Source organism: Pteropus alecto, unplaced genomic scaffold (assembly GCF_000325575.1).
Source record: "Pteropus alecto unplaced genomic scaffold, ASM32557v1 scaffold113, whole genome shotgun sequence".
NCBI lineage: Eukaryota > Metazoa > Chordata > Mammalia > Chiroptera > Pteropodidae > Pteropus > Pteropus alecto.
Genome location: NW_006433949.1, coordinates 6532461 through 6549621, shown reverse-complemented (window position 1 = coordinate 6549621; position 17161 = coordinate 6532461). Strand labels below are relative to the sequence as shown.

General features: G+C 55.8%; 3 protein-coding genes across 5 annotated transcripts in view; 2 read left to right on the top strand and 1 right to left on the bottom strand.

Moving 5' to 3' along the window:
• Nucleotides 1–4828, top strand: part of TSSK1B (testis specific serine kinase 1B) — a 5808-nt gene extending 980 nt beyond the window's left edge. Inside the window, exon 2 of the mRNA XM_015586768.2 lies at nt 802–4828. Coding sequence (XP_015442254.1) covers nt 2711–3823 — 1113 coding nt within the window. The 5' untranslated portion in view covers nt 802–2710 and the 3' untranslated portion in view covers nt 3824–4828. The remainder of the gene's footprint in view (nt 1–801) is intronic.
• A 445-nt stretch (nt 4829–5273) lies between these two features.
• TSSK2 (testis specific serine kinase 2) lies at nt 5274–9780 on the top strand. Its single transcript, XM_006908633.3, has one exon. The coding sequence runs from the start codon at nt 8576–8578 to the stop codon at nt 9650–9652; it is 1077 nt and encodes a 358-aa protein (XP_006908695.1). The 5' UTR covers nt 5274–8575; the 3' UTR covers nt 9653–9780.
• A 1791-nt stretch (nt 9781–11571) lies between these two features.
• Nucleotides 11572–17161, bottom strand: part of ESS2 (ess-2 splicing factor homolog) — a 9689-nt gene continuing 4099 nt past the window's right edge. For 2 of the 3 annotated variants that reach the window (XM_015586870.2, XM_006908632.3), the window contains exons 6-10: nt 16967–17100; nt 16021–16123; nt 14735–14844; nt 12622–12737; nt 11572–12125 (exon numbers count right to left, since the gene is read on the bottom strand). In XM_015586870.2, the coding sequence (XP_015442356.2) occupies nt 11846–12125; nt 12622–12737; nt 14735–14844; nt 16021–16123; nt 16967–17100 (743 nt within the window). In that variant the 3' untranslated portion in view covers nt 11572–11845. The remainder of the gene's footprint in view (nt 12126–12621; nt 12738–14734; nt 14845–16020; nt 16124–16966; nt 17101–17161) is intronic. The other variant, XM_025044513.1, reaches the window with a different exon arrangement.

Here is a 17161-nt window from a genome sequence, read left to right as displayed (position 1 = left end):
GGTGAGCACGAGCAGAAAGAGCAGCAGGAAGGCACCGCTGTCTGCCTTGGGCACCATTTATCCTCCGTTCATCGTCCCCAGGGCAGACGCGTGACCCCGCGGGGAGGCTGGGCCGGGCCGGGCTGAGAATCTGGGGGCTGGGGTGGGTCTGGGCGCGGGAAGGCGGCGAGAAAGAGCTCCGGCCGGGCCACGGCTGCGCTGGCCGTGGGCTCGCGCACACTCTCGGTCGCAACCTCGGGCTCCGACTCTGGCTCTGCGCAAGATGGCGGCTGTCCTGTTCGGCTCCGCACCACCCCGCCTCTTGCCCGCGACGCGGCACCAGCCAATGAGCGCCGAGAGGGGGCGGGGCCTACGCGTTCCCAGTGCGTGCGGACCAGTAACCTAACAGGGGCGGAGCCTGGGCAGTAGTGTACAAAAGGGGCGAGGCCTAAGGCCGGGACGGGCCCGACGGGGGGGCGGGACTATAAGAAGTGAAGTGTGCCATAGGCTAAACAGAGAGGTGGGGCTCGGGGACGGAGCCTGAACTGCAGGGCCTCGGAAGGACCTAGGACCTGAGGGCTCAAGGCGCGGGGGAGGGGCAATGGACTCTAGATGACGGACACAGAAAGGGGCGGGGCTCAGTTGGGCAGAGGGGTAGGGAGCGGAGGAGCCGGGAGTGGCCCAAGGGGATCAGCATAAAGGAAGAGGACAAAAAGGGAGCCGAGGGGAACAGGGACACAAAAGGGTCTTCAAACTTTGCACACTTGCAGGCTGAGGTCTGGTCTGTGGCCCAAGAGTGCTCCCTAAAGTGGTCTTTTTAAGGCCGAACCGCTGCAGAGAAGAGATGAAGAAAACTGGAGGGGCCCACGCTATCCTTGAGGTGGTTCTGAAAAATGTTTCAAAACAGATGAGGAAGTAGCCTAAAGGTGTGTCATACAAAGAGAGCTGACAGAGAAGCTGTGGTTATAGAGAGACTGGAGCAAAGCTGGCTTCTGGAGAAAGAGCCCTGCCTACACAATGGAGGAGGAGGGGAAGGTAGGCTGGGCACAGCTGGTGCCACAGCAGGCCACATCTGCCTGGAGGAAAGCTGCTGGTGATAGTGCTCCAAGTGTTGACCTCGCACCTGTTATCAGGAACAAAGTGACCATGAGAGGGGACAGAGCAGATAGTGTCCTCGGCAGGAGAGAGGAGCAAGCTGTCCAAAGGAAGCTGTGCCAAGGCCTGGCACAGGGTGTCAGGATTGGAAAAGAGGGTGAAGATGGGTGAAGAGGGTGCAGAGAAAAGGGGGAACGGCCAAAGGTGGTACGGACCTATTCTTGCCTGGCCCACCTCTAGCCCCACCAACTCACTCCCCAAGCAAGAGCAGTCTTCCCAAGCCCCATCAAGGTATGGTTCTCTTGATGTCCCAGGATTCAAACCTGTGACACTCAGGGTCACCTGAGAGAGGCATCCACACTCCCTCTGGGTAGATATGGCCAAGGTTAAACCCAAAGCTAGGCCAGACCTGCCTGTCCCTGCTCCTCAGGGCGTGGCCTGAAGCAGGTAATAGACAAAGGGGCTGTCACAGCAGAGGGGCTCCACTGCACAGAGAGACTAGTCCCTGTCCAATGCTGACCTTTCCACTTGCACCATCCTCAGGGAGCATTCCAGGAGCAGCTGCTGGCACTCCAGGCCTGGCCTTCTGCCTCCCAGCCCCAGATCTGCCCTGGGAGCCAATCGAGGGCTACAGTCTGGGAAGAGGCCCCCAGGAAGAAACACAGTCAAGAGCAGAAATCCCTTCCAGAAATCCCCTGCGCAGCAGAGCCACTGTCAGACAGACTGGCAAAGGTTTGAACGAGAAAAGAGAAGTAAAGGGAGGTGAAATGTCCGGCCAAACCATGTGAGAAGGTAGAGCCCCAGCTTTCTAAAGTCAATGATCCCAGGCCAAGAGTCTTTGTCCCTCCTGACCCATCTCCGAACCTTCTCAGTCCCGCAGGCCGCCTGTGTGGACACCAGTAAGGGCTTCCAGGACTAAAGGGAGGGAGAAGTTAGGGACGTTTCTCCTTAGCTCCTTCCCTATAGAGTCACTGTAGCCTCCACTAAGGTCGCTGCCTCTCTCAAGGTGGCCCCCTTTACACTCTTCCCAGGTTCCAGTGACCATTGCTCCCTTCTTTTAGGAGTCTATGACTACCATTGGAGATTCCTACACTTTGCTCCTACCTTTGTAAATTATGCCCTTAATAAACCCTCCTTGGACTGCCCTAACTGGAGTATGTCTTGTTTGCTGCTAGGACCCAGACTGACACAAACAACTGCCCTGGATTTCCTGGGATGCCTGGGTTGCAGAAATCAGCCCCTCTGCTCCACAAGCAGTCCTGGCTCCAGATCTGGAGGCATGGGCAGACTGATGTGTCCCCATGGCCCTCTCCTACCTCAGGTCCCAGCCAAATGCAAGGTTACTCTCCAAAGGCCTTCAGTCTGCTCCAACCCACAGGCTGGCATTCCGGGGTTCCAAGTTCAAGTGGCTCAGGCCAGAGCCTCATTCCCCCAGGGCACTCCTCCTTTATGACTTCACCCACTGAAGTCACCTGGGAGACAATGCCGAACCTTCTACCCTAGAGTATGGGCCTCTAGGAGGCAGGGACAGCAGGCCCAGCCAGCCCAGAGGACTCTCTGTCCACAGTTTAAATGAGGACGCTGCTGGCCCACGTCTCGCAGGGCAGCCTCAGAGGCACTGGGTGCTCCTGGAACCATGGATGATGCTGCCATCCTCAAGCGACGAGGCTACATCATGGGGATAAATTTGGGAGAGGGCTCGTACGCAAAAGTCAAATCCGCTTACTCTGAGCGCCTGAAGTTCAATGTGGCAGTCAAGATCATTGACCGTAAGAAAGCCCCCACAGACTTCTTGGAGAAATTCCTTCCCCGGGAAATTGAAATTCTGGCCATGCTAAACCACCGCTCCATCATCAAGACGTACGAGATCTTTGAGACTTCGGATGGCAAGGTCTACATTGTCATGGAGCTCGGAGTCCAGGGTGACCTCCTTGAGTTCATTAAAAACCGGGGAGCCCTGCATGAAGACGATGCTCGAAAGAAGTTCCACCAGCTTTCCTCGGCCATAAAGTACTGCCACGACCTAGACGTTGTACACCGAGACCTCAAGTGTGAGAACCTTCTCCTCGACAAGGACTTCAACATCAAGCTATCTGACTTCGGCTTCTCCAAGCGTTGCCTGAGGGACGACAGTGGCCAACTGACACTGAGCCAGACCTTCTGTGGGTCAGCGGCGTACGCGGCCCCCGAGGTGCTGCAGGGCATCCCCTACCAGCCCAAGGTCTATGACATCTGGAGCCTCGGAGTGATCCTCTACATCATGGTCTGCGGCTCCATGCCCTATGATGACTCCAACATCAAAAAGATGCTGCGCATCCAGAAGGAGCACCGTGTCAACTTCCCGCGCTCCAAGAACCTGACGGGTGAGTGCAAGGACCTCATCTACCGCATGCTACAGCCAGATGTCAACCGGCGGTTGCACATTGACGAGATCCTCAGCCACTGCTGGGTGCAGCCCAAGGCCCAGGGCCTGTCCTCTGCAGCCATCAACAAGAAGGGGGAGAGCTCCCGGAGCACTGAACCCTCATGGACCCCTGAGCCCGGCTCCAATAAGAAGTCTGCCACCAAACTGGAACCCCAGGAAGAGGCACGGCCTGAGGCAAGGCCTGAGTCGAAACTCGAGGAAGAGAAGCTGCCAGTGCAGGCATCAAGGCAGTTGGAGACCACAGGCCTCACCCTCACAGGCGAACAGATGAATATGGAGATAGCGGAAGGGGCCCCCCCACAGCCTCCAGAGATGCACACCTAGTGAGCCTCTCTCACAGCCAAGGGGATGAGGCAGAGGTCACAGCTTCGAGCCTGAGCTCCAGAAAAGCCAAGGGATGAGCCTGAGAAAGAAGACAGTCCCGGATAAGGCACTATTTTCATCAGTTTCTATACCCTCCCGTTGAACTTGGTAATCTATATGGCTAAAGAAGCAATAAATCACTATATTAGTGCAGTCCCCTACATGAATGTCTTTGCCCTGGCTGACTGCGGTCAACCAGGGAAAGGATCCCCTCCTCCACCAGCACTTTGGAAAATATATTTCAGTGTGCCCAGCCCTGACTGTGACCTGACCATGACCTCAGGCCCTGCACCAGAGCCAAGAGCTGAGTGAGGAAGATGCTGCTTCAAGAGGGAGGCCATGAGTACAGTGCTGTGGGGTGGGGGAAACAGGAAGAAGACAGGAGGATGAAAAGGCTGTCTGAAGAGGAGGGGTAGGAGAAGGCCCCACAAGGCTGCCAGTGGGGAGGGACCTCCAGAGGGCAGGTGGACCAGCCTCTCAGCCTCTCTTGGTTTCCCTCCCCACCCTAATAAGAAACTCAATTTTTCTGCTCTGTCCACCAGGGGTTCCCTTGTGTCTAGCTGGCACCCAGTTCTCAATGGTGCCCTGAGTCATCCTGCCCAATGGTCATTATCCCAGCTCAGGGGAAGCAAGGGGTTCTGCTGGACAGCACAACCACATTCCAGCTTGCATGTCCCACAACTGTGTGGCCTTGACTACACTCTGTTCCCCTCTAGTCCCAGTCTGTCCCCAGGGATGATGCTCCCTGCCAGATTAGATAAGCTGACACTGGCGAGGAGACAGGACAGGTGTCCTCACAATGCATGCCTGGCCACTGTAGCCATTGGTGTCCCACAGAGGCAGCAGGCCTGTAGTTAGCATCACTGGCCGCTGTACATGGCAGAGCCCTGCCCACCGTTTCTTAGGCAGTCCTCACCTCGGCGTGATGGCCCTTTCTCCTCTTGCTCTGCACTCACTCTGATAACCTCTTGTGGACCTGCAGGGTTAACACACCAAGAGGACAAGAACCTTCAGATTCAACCCCCAATCCCCACGCCCCTTCCCAGGTCTCTGTCTTGGGGTGACTCCAACCCCCAAACCCCTGGGTGAAGTGAGACCCAGTGAGTGCCTGAGACCTGCTTTCTGCAACCCTCCCCACATCTGAACCACAACTCTGCCTGGCTCCTCCCTCCCTACAGCCACTTTCACATATTCTGTGTCCTCATACCTCCATGTTCCTCTATGTGTCATGGCTCAGCCACCGCCAAGGCTTCCATCCCTGCCTTCCTTCCCATCATCCCATGTAGTACCCAATCTGGCTCCCTCTGCCCAGGAAGGATCCCAGTACCTTGCCTTTGAGGTCCTCCCAAGTCTGGCCTCCTAGCTTCCCAGCTCCCTCCCTCACCTCACACCCCATACATACATACCATAATCATGCTCGTGGACGTGTCCTTGCAGATCTTGCCCATATCTCCAGGCTCAGTCGAGGGGCCGTGCCCTCCACAAGGCCTTCTGTGGGCCCCTAACAGCGCTCAGCAGACAGACAGCAAGTGCCCAGGGTCCAGGCACAGAACAGGCTCTAGAAATACTGGAGTGGCCACTCAATTTTTCCAGTGAAGACTAAAGGCCCCAGGAGCCCAGAGTCATGCAGCTAGTCTGGTGATGGAGTGGAGTTGCAGATAACTTGGGGCCAGCTGAAATGGGGAGGTCCTGAGGAGATGCTCATGAACCTCCTCCCCCTGGTCATCTCTGCAGCTTGCTGCAGTCCTCAGGGCAGTGAACAATGTGAGGCAAGAGGGCCTGGGAGTCTCACTGTAGCCCAGCCAGGAGGTGAGCCTGGGTGGGAGGAACCACAGGAAGGAGCACCTATTGTGTGCTTTCCAGGTAGGGAGATAGTTCAGAGAGAGTACACACCTGCCTGAACCATACAGCATAGAGTGGCAACCTCAGGTGACTGAAGCCATGCCTCCCCAGGTGGTCACATGCTGGCCACTCCTGTGAGCTGCTCAACCCAGTGGGCTTGGCCCTGGCTCAGAGCCCTTCGGTGACCCCCCCACCAAGGCTTTAGGATCAAGACCCTCAAAATGGCCACTGTGGCCCACAGTGCTTCTTCCCACCCCCACATTCTCTCACCATGCTGTCCTTTCAGACCAACATGTGCACTAGCAGTCCTCATCCTCCTCTGTGTGGCCGACTCAGCCCTTGCCCTTCCCAGCCTCCCCAAGTCCAGTTCTCAGTTCTGTCCTCACTGCTCCATGTTCCTCGGTGTCATGGCACAGTCACCACTGGGCATTCACATTCATTAGTATGACATTGAATCTCCCAGGTCTCTGGGCTCCAGGAAAGCATGGGCCCTGCCTAGTTCATCAGTGTACCCCAGTACCTGGAACTCACCATCAAATGCCTATGGGGTGAATAGACAAGTGGGTGCTCACTCTACAGAAGAAACCAAAGCTCAGAAGGGGTGGCCTACCTAGAGTCTGCAGGTCTTTGACTCACAGGACTACAGGTTGGGAGTCTCTTGGAGGTCCCCTGGTCCAACCTAACACTCCCACTTCCAAGATGCAAGGAGACACTGCCTCAGTGTCCACATGCTGGGTGAAGCCACCCACTCCAGACACTCCAGCTCTGCCTGCATGGTGCTGAGACCTGCCTCCTCCACCATGTCCCCAAGAAACAAAGAGGCCAAACTGTCTGGCAAGGGCAGGGTATGAGGGGACAGACTCCACAAAGTGGGTCCATGGAGTCAGCCAAGAAGGCAGACGTGCAAGGGCATCCCAGATGGAACATTTGGGGCACAGGAGAAGGGGGGGTCATACTCCTGGGACCTAGCTGCAAATCCCCACAGCTCCTTTTGAGACACAAAGGAGTGAAATCCTGGTCATTTAAGCCAAAAAGAGCCCCCAGGAGAAAGGTAGGCAACAGCTAAAGCTATTAACAATGGAAGTTCTAAGGAGCTGAGATCGGGCTTCAGAGAGGCCTGGGTGGCTGCTAGAGGGCAGTTGCTGCTGTGGGTCTGCCGTGCTGAGGCCAGTCACTCCTGCCTGGCACCTGGACTCCGGCTCCCCTGCTCCCACCATCTTCCACACAGACCTCCAGACACAGGAAGCTCTCCGCGTGCTCTAGATACATCCATACAGCTGTGCTCTGGCCAACACATTATATCCGCCTGGCACCATCTGCCTCCTGTCAACCTGGAAGAGCCCTACTGATCCTCCGTGTGCCAGCTTCATCATCGGCACTCAACTACCCACGCAGAAGCAAGCCTTTTTCCCTCTTTCCCATACACCGAGCACATGGCACGCTTGTCCTGGCAACTTGCTACATGGGGGCACAGGATGCCTGTGACAGAGAACAAATGAACAGCAGGGCTTCAGAAGTACCTAACGAGATGCATACAGGAGGCTGTGTTTTCCAAAGCAGAACTCCATACGTGTGTCCTGAAAAAGGGGTTTCACATTGTTTCCAGATGCAAAAGATGATCTGAAAAATGCAAACAATGTGCTTCACAGGGTTCCAACAGCCACTCCATGCCATACCTCACCAAGGCCCAGAGACATAATTTAGGACTCCTCTTCACCTAGGTGCTTGTTCTTAACAGTCGACGCTCTGGGTGCTGCCAGGAACCCCAGCACTGCCTGGGGCCCCACCCACTCGCTAACCAGAGCGCCAGCCCCTCCTCTGTCTCCCTCTGCTGTCTGGTCTTCACAGGGCTGCCCTGGTCCAGCCTGCTCTTGCATGGTCAAAGGCACTGGCCTCCACTCACCCCAAAGCCCATTCTCTAAGTTGACATCTTAAAACATGACTTGGGTCATGGCTCTTCCTGCCCTGGGCCCTGCAATGGCTGCCCATCACTCAGGGAAAAGCTTCCACTTACCTTCTCCCCACCTCCATCCTGATTGTGGGACTCAGACATTCTCAAAACAAGCCCTTTCCTCTCCCAGGCTCTTCTCTACCTGGATGCTTTACCACCTTCTCTACCTAACTGAAGCCTGGCCCATCCTCCAGGCCTGCCTCAGCTCTCAGAACGCATATCTGCTGGCCCTGGGTCCGCAGCACACCAAGCCCTGCCTGTCCTTCCACCCCACACACATCTGCTGACTGCAACAGGAGCAGCAGCACTTATCCACCCAGCTCTCCATCCCTAACAGGAGCTGCTCTTGCCCACCAAGCGTGGAACCACTGTGGGCCTAACCAGACCAGGGCAGTCTCTCCCAGGCACCGCCAGCTCCAAGGACACAAGTCCTAGATGGGGTTTTCTTCACATCCCAAAGAAGCTGCAGGAAAATCAGCCCTAGTGGGACATGGACCAATGCAGGGTCAGCCCCATAGCCAGGAGAGGGAAACTGGGATGAGGCTGGCACTCTGGCTGGACCTGGGAAGCCCCTGACTCATGACAGGGAAGCCACGGCAAGGAGGAAGAGCAGGGAGGATTACCACAGTCCTGAGTGTTGGCTTTTTTCCAGTGAGTGGGGAGTGAGCGTTCCTGCCAGGCCAGCCGGGCTTCCATGGTTCCAGGGGCCCTGTTCCCCCCAGCCCAGTCCCCACTCCCGGCAGCCTGGCTTTATGACTTCACATGCTGAAGTCACGCGGAGACAATGCTGAGCGTTCCACCCCTCTAAGTCCAGGCCAGCCCAGCCAGACCGGCTCCCCACACTGTAAATGAGGACAATGCCTGCTGGTCCACGTGGGGAGGGGATGTAGAGGACAGCGGCGCCAGCCGTTCCTGGCACCATGGACGATGCCGCGGTCCTAAGGAAGAAGGGTTACATCGTGGGCATCAATCTTGGCAAGGGCTCCTATGCAAAAGTCAAATCTGCCTACTCTGAGCGCCTCAAGTTCAACGTGGCAGTCAAGATCATCGACCGCAAGAAAACACCCACCGACTTTGTGGAGAGATTCCTTCCTCGGGAGATGGACATCCTGGCAACTGTAAACCACCGCTCCATCATCAAGACCTACGAGATCTTCGAGACCTCAGATGGGCGCATCTACATCGTCATGGAACTCGGCGTCCAGGGCGACCTCCTTGAGTTCATCAAGTGCCGGGGGGCCCTGCATGAGGATGTGGCACGCAAGATGTTCCGCCAGCTCTCCTCAGCCGTCAAGTACTGCCACGACCTAGACGTTGTACACCGAGACCTCAAGTGTGAGAACCTTCTCCTCGATAAAGACTTCAACATCAAACTATCTGACTTCGGCTTCTCCAAGCGCTGCCTGCGGGATGGCAGTGGGCGCATCATCCTCAGCAAGACCTTCTGTGGGTCAGCGGCGTACGCGGCCCCCGAGGTGCTGCAGGGCATCCCCTACCAGCCCAAGGTCTATGACATCTGGAGCCTGGGTGTGATCCTCTACATCATGGTCTGCGGTTCCATGCCCTATGATGATTCCAATATTAAGAAGATGCTGCGCATCCAGAAGGAGCACCGGGTGGACTTCCCACGCTCCAAGAACCTAACGGGCGAGTGCAAGGACCTCATCTACCGCATCCTGCAGCCAGATGTCAACCGGCGGCTGCAGATTGACGAGATCCTCAGCCACTCGTGGCTGCAGCCCCCCAAACCCAAAGCCATGTCTTCTGCTTCCTTCAAGAGGGAGGGTGAGGGCAAGTACCGAGCCGAGTGCAAACTGGACACCCGGCCGGGCTCTCGGCCTGAGCACCGGCCTGACCACAAGCTGGGGGCCAAAACCCAGCACCGGCTGCTGGTGGTGCCTGAGAACGAGGACAGGATGGAGGACAGGCTGGCCGAGACCTCCAGGGTGAAAGAGCATCATGTCTCCGGAGCTGAGGTGGGGAAGGCAGGCACCTAGGGTGCTGAGGGCCGGGGGGTGTGGTGCATGGTGGCGCCCACATAAACTAAGTAGGCAGGTAGGAGCTGAAGAAGGCACAGGTGCAAGGAACAAGTAAAATCCATCAATTAAACCACTATTTTGATTACGTTCTATTAGCTTTCTTCCACTTAGTAGCAAAGACAATAATTACTGACCACCAAATAAACCACAAAGTGTAAACAAGCATTGAGAGTGCCCCCTGAGGAGTCTTTTTCTCTAGGACCCAGCCAACAACCCTCCCTGCGGCGCGGGGGTCTCCAGCGTAGGGGTCCAGGGACCAGTGCTCAGGCACAGGTACTCATGGAGAGGCTTTCTGGGTGAGGAGAATACTACAGCCAGGGCCCACTTGCCAGGCCCCCACTGGTCTCCCTCTGACCTGCCCATGCCCAGTGCCTCCAGGGCTAGCCAGGTGTACATGTCTCTACCTCAGGTGCAACACAGCCCACCCTGACCCTGTTCCACTCCTTCAGTCAGTTCTTCCTTCTTCCTCCTCTCCCTCCCTCTCCCCTCCTCTCCAGCACCCACTCCGAGACCTTTGACCTGCACCTTCTCCACTGCTTCTTAATTGCCCCACACAGTAGCCTTCACTATTTTGTCACCCATCACTACCCAGGGCACACTCCCCACAGGCTAGCCAAGTGTAAGAGGTGGTCAGCACCTGGCCTTAGGATGCCGTACCTGGACAGTTTCCCTCTCTGCCCCTCACTCACACCAAGACCTCTATTTCCCCACTTCCTGGAGGTACCCTTGGACCCAAGGCCACCCTTCTCTAAGAGAGAAAAGCACCAAAACCCAAATTTTCCTGACCCCAGGCAGTCCCGTCCCTTGGTCCAAGCTTACCTGTTGAGCCCATACCCAGTCCCATTGGTGGTTCACAAGGCACAGCCAGGGCACAGCCCCGGGAGCTTGCAAGAACTGTCAAGGAGCGCAGGCTAGCAGTACCCAGGCAGGCGGCAGGCCCTGCACCAGCCTCCAGAGGACACTGGCATGCATGGTGGGTATGAGACTGATGCAGGAGCACCCAGGAAGATGGCCTAGCACAGGACAGGGTGTGCTCAAAGCAAGACTCCAGTCTGAGCAATTCCAGGTTGCCTCCCGGAGCAGTGAGCTCCCCCAAGGGCACAACTTGACCCCACCTGAGGCCAGAAGAGACCCATCTGGCAAGAAGCCATGGTCCTGGGACTCCCCACCTCCATGTAAGGCAGCTGGCCTCAGGCTTCCTGGGGATCAGGCACCAATAGCCTCAGACCAGGCGGCAAATGCTGTGGCACACATGGCACTGTCAGGTCCGCATGGAGCCAGGCCCCATTGTTTTTGACTCTGTGGCCCAAGTTACTGTTACTTGGGGCTCTTGCTGGTGGGAGTGACAACAAGGAGACTGGTGACTCAGCAGCCTATGGCAGTTAGTGCCTGGAGCACTGTGGGAGGGCAAGAAGATGAAGACAGCCCTGCCCCACCTGAGTTGGAACCAGGTGCTTAGAAGTCTTGGTGAGGATACTGGGAAGGTATCTCACACGCAGAAGTGTGGCCTGACACCCACTTAGGACCCATGCAGCCCTGTCACTGGCAAACCATGCAAGCCAAGCCTGGCTGGGGAGGCTATAGACCTGGGTCCAGAGTCCCAGGTAAACCCAAAGGGCTCAACTTCCAAGGGCTCTTTCTCTCCCTCAGAAAAACTAAATTGAGGGGGGGGGGGGGGGCAACATGATGTGAGCTAAGGTCAGAAGGCAGGTTCCATGCCCAGGGGTGCCACGGAAAGCTATGTAGGTGGTGGTAGAAAAGACCAGACACCCTGGTCCTTCAAGGGTCACCCCACACAGCAACTTCTTCCCTGGGAGGCCCACAGTCCTGAGACCATGAGGGGCCACATGAACAGCAGGATGGAGAGGTGGCCTGCAGACTGTGCTAGGTGTTCTTTAATGCCGGTTAAATAGAAATGGGCAGGGGTTCCATAGAAAAAAGTACCAGCAAGGCCTTGAGATGAACCCCAAGGGTTGTGGGGCAGGTCCTGTGCCAGCCTGGCCAAGGCATGGCGTCTTTCTTCTGTGGCTTCTGGAACAGTTACTGCTTTTGGCCTGGGCCTGGGTCCCCAGAAGGCCAGAATCCTCTGCTAGGTGGATAGCTGCTCTGCAGGCTCCACAGATCTCCCACAGGCCCAGCCCAGGCCTGGCCCTAAAAGAAATCTGAGGCTTTGCGCCGGGCAGGGAGCTGTAACAAGTTGTCTGTGATGGAGGCTGGGTCCTGGCTGAGGGGGGTGCGTGTGGCAGAGCCTGGAGCTGGTGTGCTCGTTGGAGTCTGGGGCCCTCCGGCTGGGGTCTTGAGGTGAGTCGAGCGTGCTGGAGATGGTGTGTAGCTGGCCCGCAGGGCCCGGTCTGTGTACTTGCTGGCCGTCCTGCTCACAAGGCGCTGCAGGGCTGGGGACATGGCCGGGCTCAGGCCTTTGGGGGTGAGGCTGAGGTGGAAGCAGTAGGCAAGAGAGGCAGGATTAGCACGGATGGGGAACCACCAGCAGCAAGCCTGACACAGCTGCACAGGAAGATGCATGGGAGACTCGTGGTAATTCTGGGCTGAGGACACCGATAGACTGGTACACATCAGTGTGGCCAAACAAGGTCAAGTGCTGGTGTTGCCCTTGGCTGTGGGGCTGGGGTGGATCACAATTCTCTCTAAAGGGAATGAGGACACCTATCTCCATAGGGCTGACAGGAACTCATAGTGGGACAACAGGCCTAAAGATTCTTCTTAGGGATGTGCCTAAGAGGTTGAAGAAAAGATGGAGGGGCCCCCGCATCCCAGTTCCCACAGGGCCTTGCTCTGGACCAGAGCAGCTGCCATAGGACCCACTGCAGAACCCCTGGATCTGTCCTGTACATCAGGTGTCCACACTGCAGCGGGTGGGGCTGAGCGGAACCAGAAAGAGACCTCCACATGGGTCAGGTGCCTCTCACCTGGCCAGGTTCTCCGTCACTCTCCGCAAGGCCTCCTGCTTTTTCGCCCGGTTCTTGGCAGCGGCTTCATTGGCCATCTTTAGCCCCAACCGCTCTCTGCGGCCCGGCTCCAAGATCTATGAAGTAGGAGTGTCAGCGGCCTGCACCGGCCCATCACTGAGCCAGGCACTCCCTTGCTGCTGGGGGAAGCCTGCTTCTTCCCATGGCCCCCATGACCCCTGAAACCCCTAACTGCCTCCCCTAAAAGCTCACCAAAAGTCTCTAACCAGCTAGGCCTGCCTAAGCTGCCCACCTGCCAAGGGCCTAGCTCAATCCACCTGTCATCATGGTCTTCTCAAAGTCAGCACTGCTGAGTTAAGAATCTCACAATCTTTTAGGAAAAAAGAGGGTCTTGTCTTAATCTGCTTCCCTCCGACTATTTTTGTCTTTATTGACCTTCAGTATTTCTTTTGAGTACTTCCCAAAATGTTTCTTTGGCCTATTTTTCTAACAAGGTGCTTACCTTGTTTTTTTGTTTGTTTGTTTTGCTTTTTTACTCAGAGAAGCTTTACCTATGTTGGTTATATTAAGCTATGCCATACAAATTCCTTTTCAATTGTTTGTTTTTAGTTTTATGTGTGATGTTTTCTGCTGTATTTAAGTTTGTCATTTCCATGTAGCATAAGCTATTACTTCCCTTTGTGATTTCTTCCTTTGCTATTATGTTTACAAAGTCCTTTCTAAGATCAGATTAAACCAGATTAAATATCGACCGTTATTTTCCTCTACTTGTTTTATCCTTACTGTTTTTATGTTTAACTTTTCAACTTTCTAAACTACATCCTGCTATACAGATTGAGAACTTTACTTCATTTCCAAATTACTACTCAGCACAATTTGAGTTGCTACCTCTAACACACCCTAAATTCTGATTTAGACTGAGGTTTTTTTCAGAATTTCTCCTCTTTTTTATTGACCTGGAGGTTCTGGAAATACTGGCATACTTCTGACTAGTATACTTTAGTATCTGACAGCACAGGCTCTTCTCCGTCATCCCTCTCTCAAGTTTTTCTTGGTTATCCTTGCATCTCAGACAAATTTGAGAACTAAAGTACCAGAAACCTCTGTGTACATTCTGTCTGGGTGCAGGTTACCTCTCCAAACTATTCAAAGCAGGCTAAGCGGTGCTATGCTGGGGAGACCCCACACCTTTAGGTGGGGCCAGTTAGTGGTGTTCTTACGTAAGTCGGTGGTTTCTTTACAAAAGCTAAGTTATTCTTAGTTACTCTAAATTCCTGTTGCTACAGTGAGTGATATCTCTTTTTCTGTTGCATTTCAAACTGATCAATGCCAGCATTTGAGGGACTGGTTCGAGAAGACGCTGACCCAGGTCTCTACACAGGCCTTCTGCATTAAGCCCAGACTCCATGCCCAATTCTTTGGGGTTTCAGAGCAGGTGATATAATCCTGCACCCTTTGTCTTACCACCACCACCAATCCCTGCCTCCCTGGGAGTCCCGGCACTCCACAGTTGGTTCAGGCAGAGGCCTATAACCCCAACAAGACTAAATGCTCTCAACAAACTGTGTGCAGCCTAGAGAGCCTGAACTTCCCGATACCCTTGCCCACCTGCCTACACCATCCTGGGCCACCCTGATTTCCATAAGAGGCCTCATATAGCCTGATTTCTACAAGAGGCAAGCATACAGCCTTTCTGAGGACACAAACCACATCCCACAGAATGCCTCTGGGACCCTTTTCAGCACTCAAGCCTGTAGCCCAGTAGGAGTTCTGGGTCTGCCTCTTAAGACCACCCCTCATCTTTAAGCAGCCCTGTCCTCCAGGCCTGCGGGCTCAGAGACCATGACCATTCCCTGCCTTGGTGTCTTGGCTCCATCCTGCCAATCCCTCCCTGACAAAACCACTCGTTTGTCTGTATCTGTTCTCACTGCCCTGGCACCATTCAGAAGAGCAATGCCTGAGCAGGTGTGCAGCCTGACATGTGGGCTGGCCTGCTGGTCAGCTTTGCTTTGACTGTGGTAGCTGGACCATCTTCTGTACACTGAGCTATATGTGCTCAGAAGACCACGGGTCCACTTGGGGTCCCGCCCATGGTCCCCTCACCATGACTCACCTTGAAGGCTGGTCCTGGTGTCCTGTCCACGTAGGGAGTTTCCGATCCTTCGACTCTTAAAGGTGTATTCTCAACCTCCCCCCAGGTCATCAGCGGGGATTCATTCACACCTGCAGATGGAGAGTCCAAAGCCACCTCAGGCTAGGGGACATAGGTGGGGCCACCACTCGGGCCCTCCTTCCTGCTGCAGCCATCTCACTACCATGCATGTTCCAGCTAACGAACACCAAGGCCAGCAGCTGGCCCTCTCTCCTTCCCCAAGACTCTGGGACACTGACATATCTGCCCTCTGAGAAGAAAATACCAAGGCCACTGTGGGCCCAAGGCAGGCCCAGGCCCCAACAGCCTAGGGAAACGGGCTGGGTCAGCAAGGCCTCCTTCCAAGGACTGGGCCAGGGGAGACTCTTGGAGATCACTGATGGCACTCCGCCCCAAGGGAAGAGACGCTCGGAGGCTTCCAGAGCTCCCCATATCTCCCAGGACCCTGGGCCAATCTGTGGTGCCTGAACACGCCCTAACACTGTAATGGCAACCAGTACCTTAGAGCACAGGGGCCAGTGCGTGGGAAGGCAGACGGACAGCATGTGCTTGCAAGACCATCCCCAAAGCTCAGGTATCACCTGTGTGAGGAGATGCAGGCCTGAGGCCCAAAGACCCCTCTCTGGAGCTAGGTTTGTAAGCATGGTGCACCTGCTGACATGAGACCCAGAACTAGGAAATGTTACCCCAGGACTAAGAGGACATCCAGCCCAAGCCAGTGGCTGGAGGCGGGTGACCTGAGGGAGGAGCACACGACCCTGCAGCTCCCCCTCAAGACTGTCCTGCCCACCCCACACAGGCCAGGCACAGCCCCTTGAGGCCCTAGGTACACTCAGCTTCCAGCAGACTGCAGTCTGCCTTCCACGCACATCATGTACACAGGGAGATGCCTGCCAGGCAGCCCACTAGACTCTGCTGCCCTTACTGTAAATCGGGTCCTGGGCCTCACCCTGCATTCCTCAGCACACTCCCTATGCCAGTCTGTCCAGTGAAGCCCCAACACCTGTGGTTCCGACAAACCCAGTCTGTCCTGTCCAGTTTAGAGTGACGGATGGAAACCACTCAGCTAAACGGGCCAGGCCCCACAATTCTCAGAGTGGGTCTGCCTGCGAGTCCAGCCCTGACATTGTGGATGGGACACTAGGTTCCTGAGTCACACAAGACCCTGTGGGAGTGCCAAGAGTGGCCAGCGCCAACTAAGCAGCCCCCTTCCCCCCAGGCTATCCCATAGTGGGTGCATTTCTCACCAGGGGCAGGAGAAGGGGTGGCCACAAATCCAAATCCACCCACTCGGGGGGACTCCTGGGGGATCAGCTCCTTGCCGTCAGGGCCCACCTTGCCCTGTTTGTGCTGGAACAATCAGAGAGGCTAGTGTCAGTGGGCCCGAGACCACTCTTCACCACTGGTGAATGAGCAGGTGCACAGGAACATGCTGGAAACACTTCCCCTCTCAGGGCAAAGCCAGAGCTCTGGGGCTGGCAACCCCTGAGGAAAAAGAAGGAGGACCCTGGCCCCTGCAAAGACCTTGAGGACTTGTAAAGCAGTCATCTGAGAGAGGAAAGCTCTCCCTGCTCACACCCATGCAGGGTGGGGCTCGGCAATACCCCACACAGGCTACTTTCAGGGATAACTGACTTTAGGCCCCTGAATGGGGCTACATTAATTATGGGCACCTGTGAGCTGATCGCTTCCCACAGGCCCTGTAAGCGCCTCCAGGGCAGTCTCCCCACCTCCTGTCTCCCACCCTTCAATCCTATGACCATCAGAGCCACCATTACAAAGGAACTCCTAGGCTTGGAAACTCTCTGCTGGTCTGCCATGCCAAGTCCCCCACCCTAGCCTGCCCACCCCCTATTCACACCCCCATCTACCCCTAGCCCTGCCTGGTACAGGAGTGTAGGTCTGGCCAGGCTGGTCTGGCTCCCAGCAGCTGCTTTTCTCTCATGCTCCTGCCTCCCAAGGTAGCTAACACAGATCTGGACCCATAGAATGTGTCTGACCAAGACAGCACCCCAAAGGAAGCTCACATGGGTTGAAAAAAGACTTGGGACCCTGCCACTCAGGAGCCCCAAATACTCCTGCACTGCCAAGCTCTGCCAAGTCTAAGAACAGTGTTAATTTTAAGAGGCGCAGCCAAGATGAAAGAGGTTGTTTTTGCCCACAGCCAGCCCCCTGCTGGCCCCCGCCACCCACCTGGGCATTGAGGGCAGCAGCCTGCTGCAGCTGGGACCTGCTCAGGGCCTGGCTGAAGGGGTCTCTCAGGAAGCGAGTATTCTTATGCACCACCTGCCGGGGCTTCTTAAACAGCTGCTCTTCATCAGGGACGCCTGGCAGGCCAAGGAGAGATGGCAGCAGGTATCAGAGGGGCAGGCAGGCCCCACCTCTGCC

Bases quoted from the DNA above. Each gene is read 5' to 3' on its own strand.
- TSSK2 (XM_006908633.3), top strand. From the start codon at position 8,576: ATGGACGATGCCGCGGTCCTAAGGAAGAAGGGTTACATCGTGGGCATC.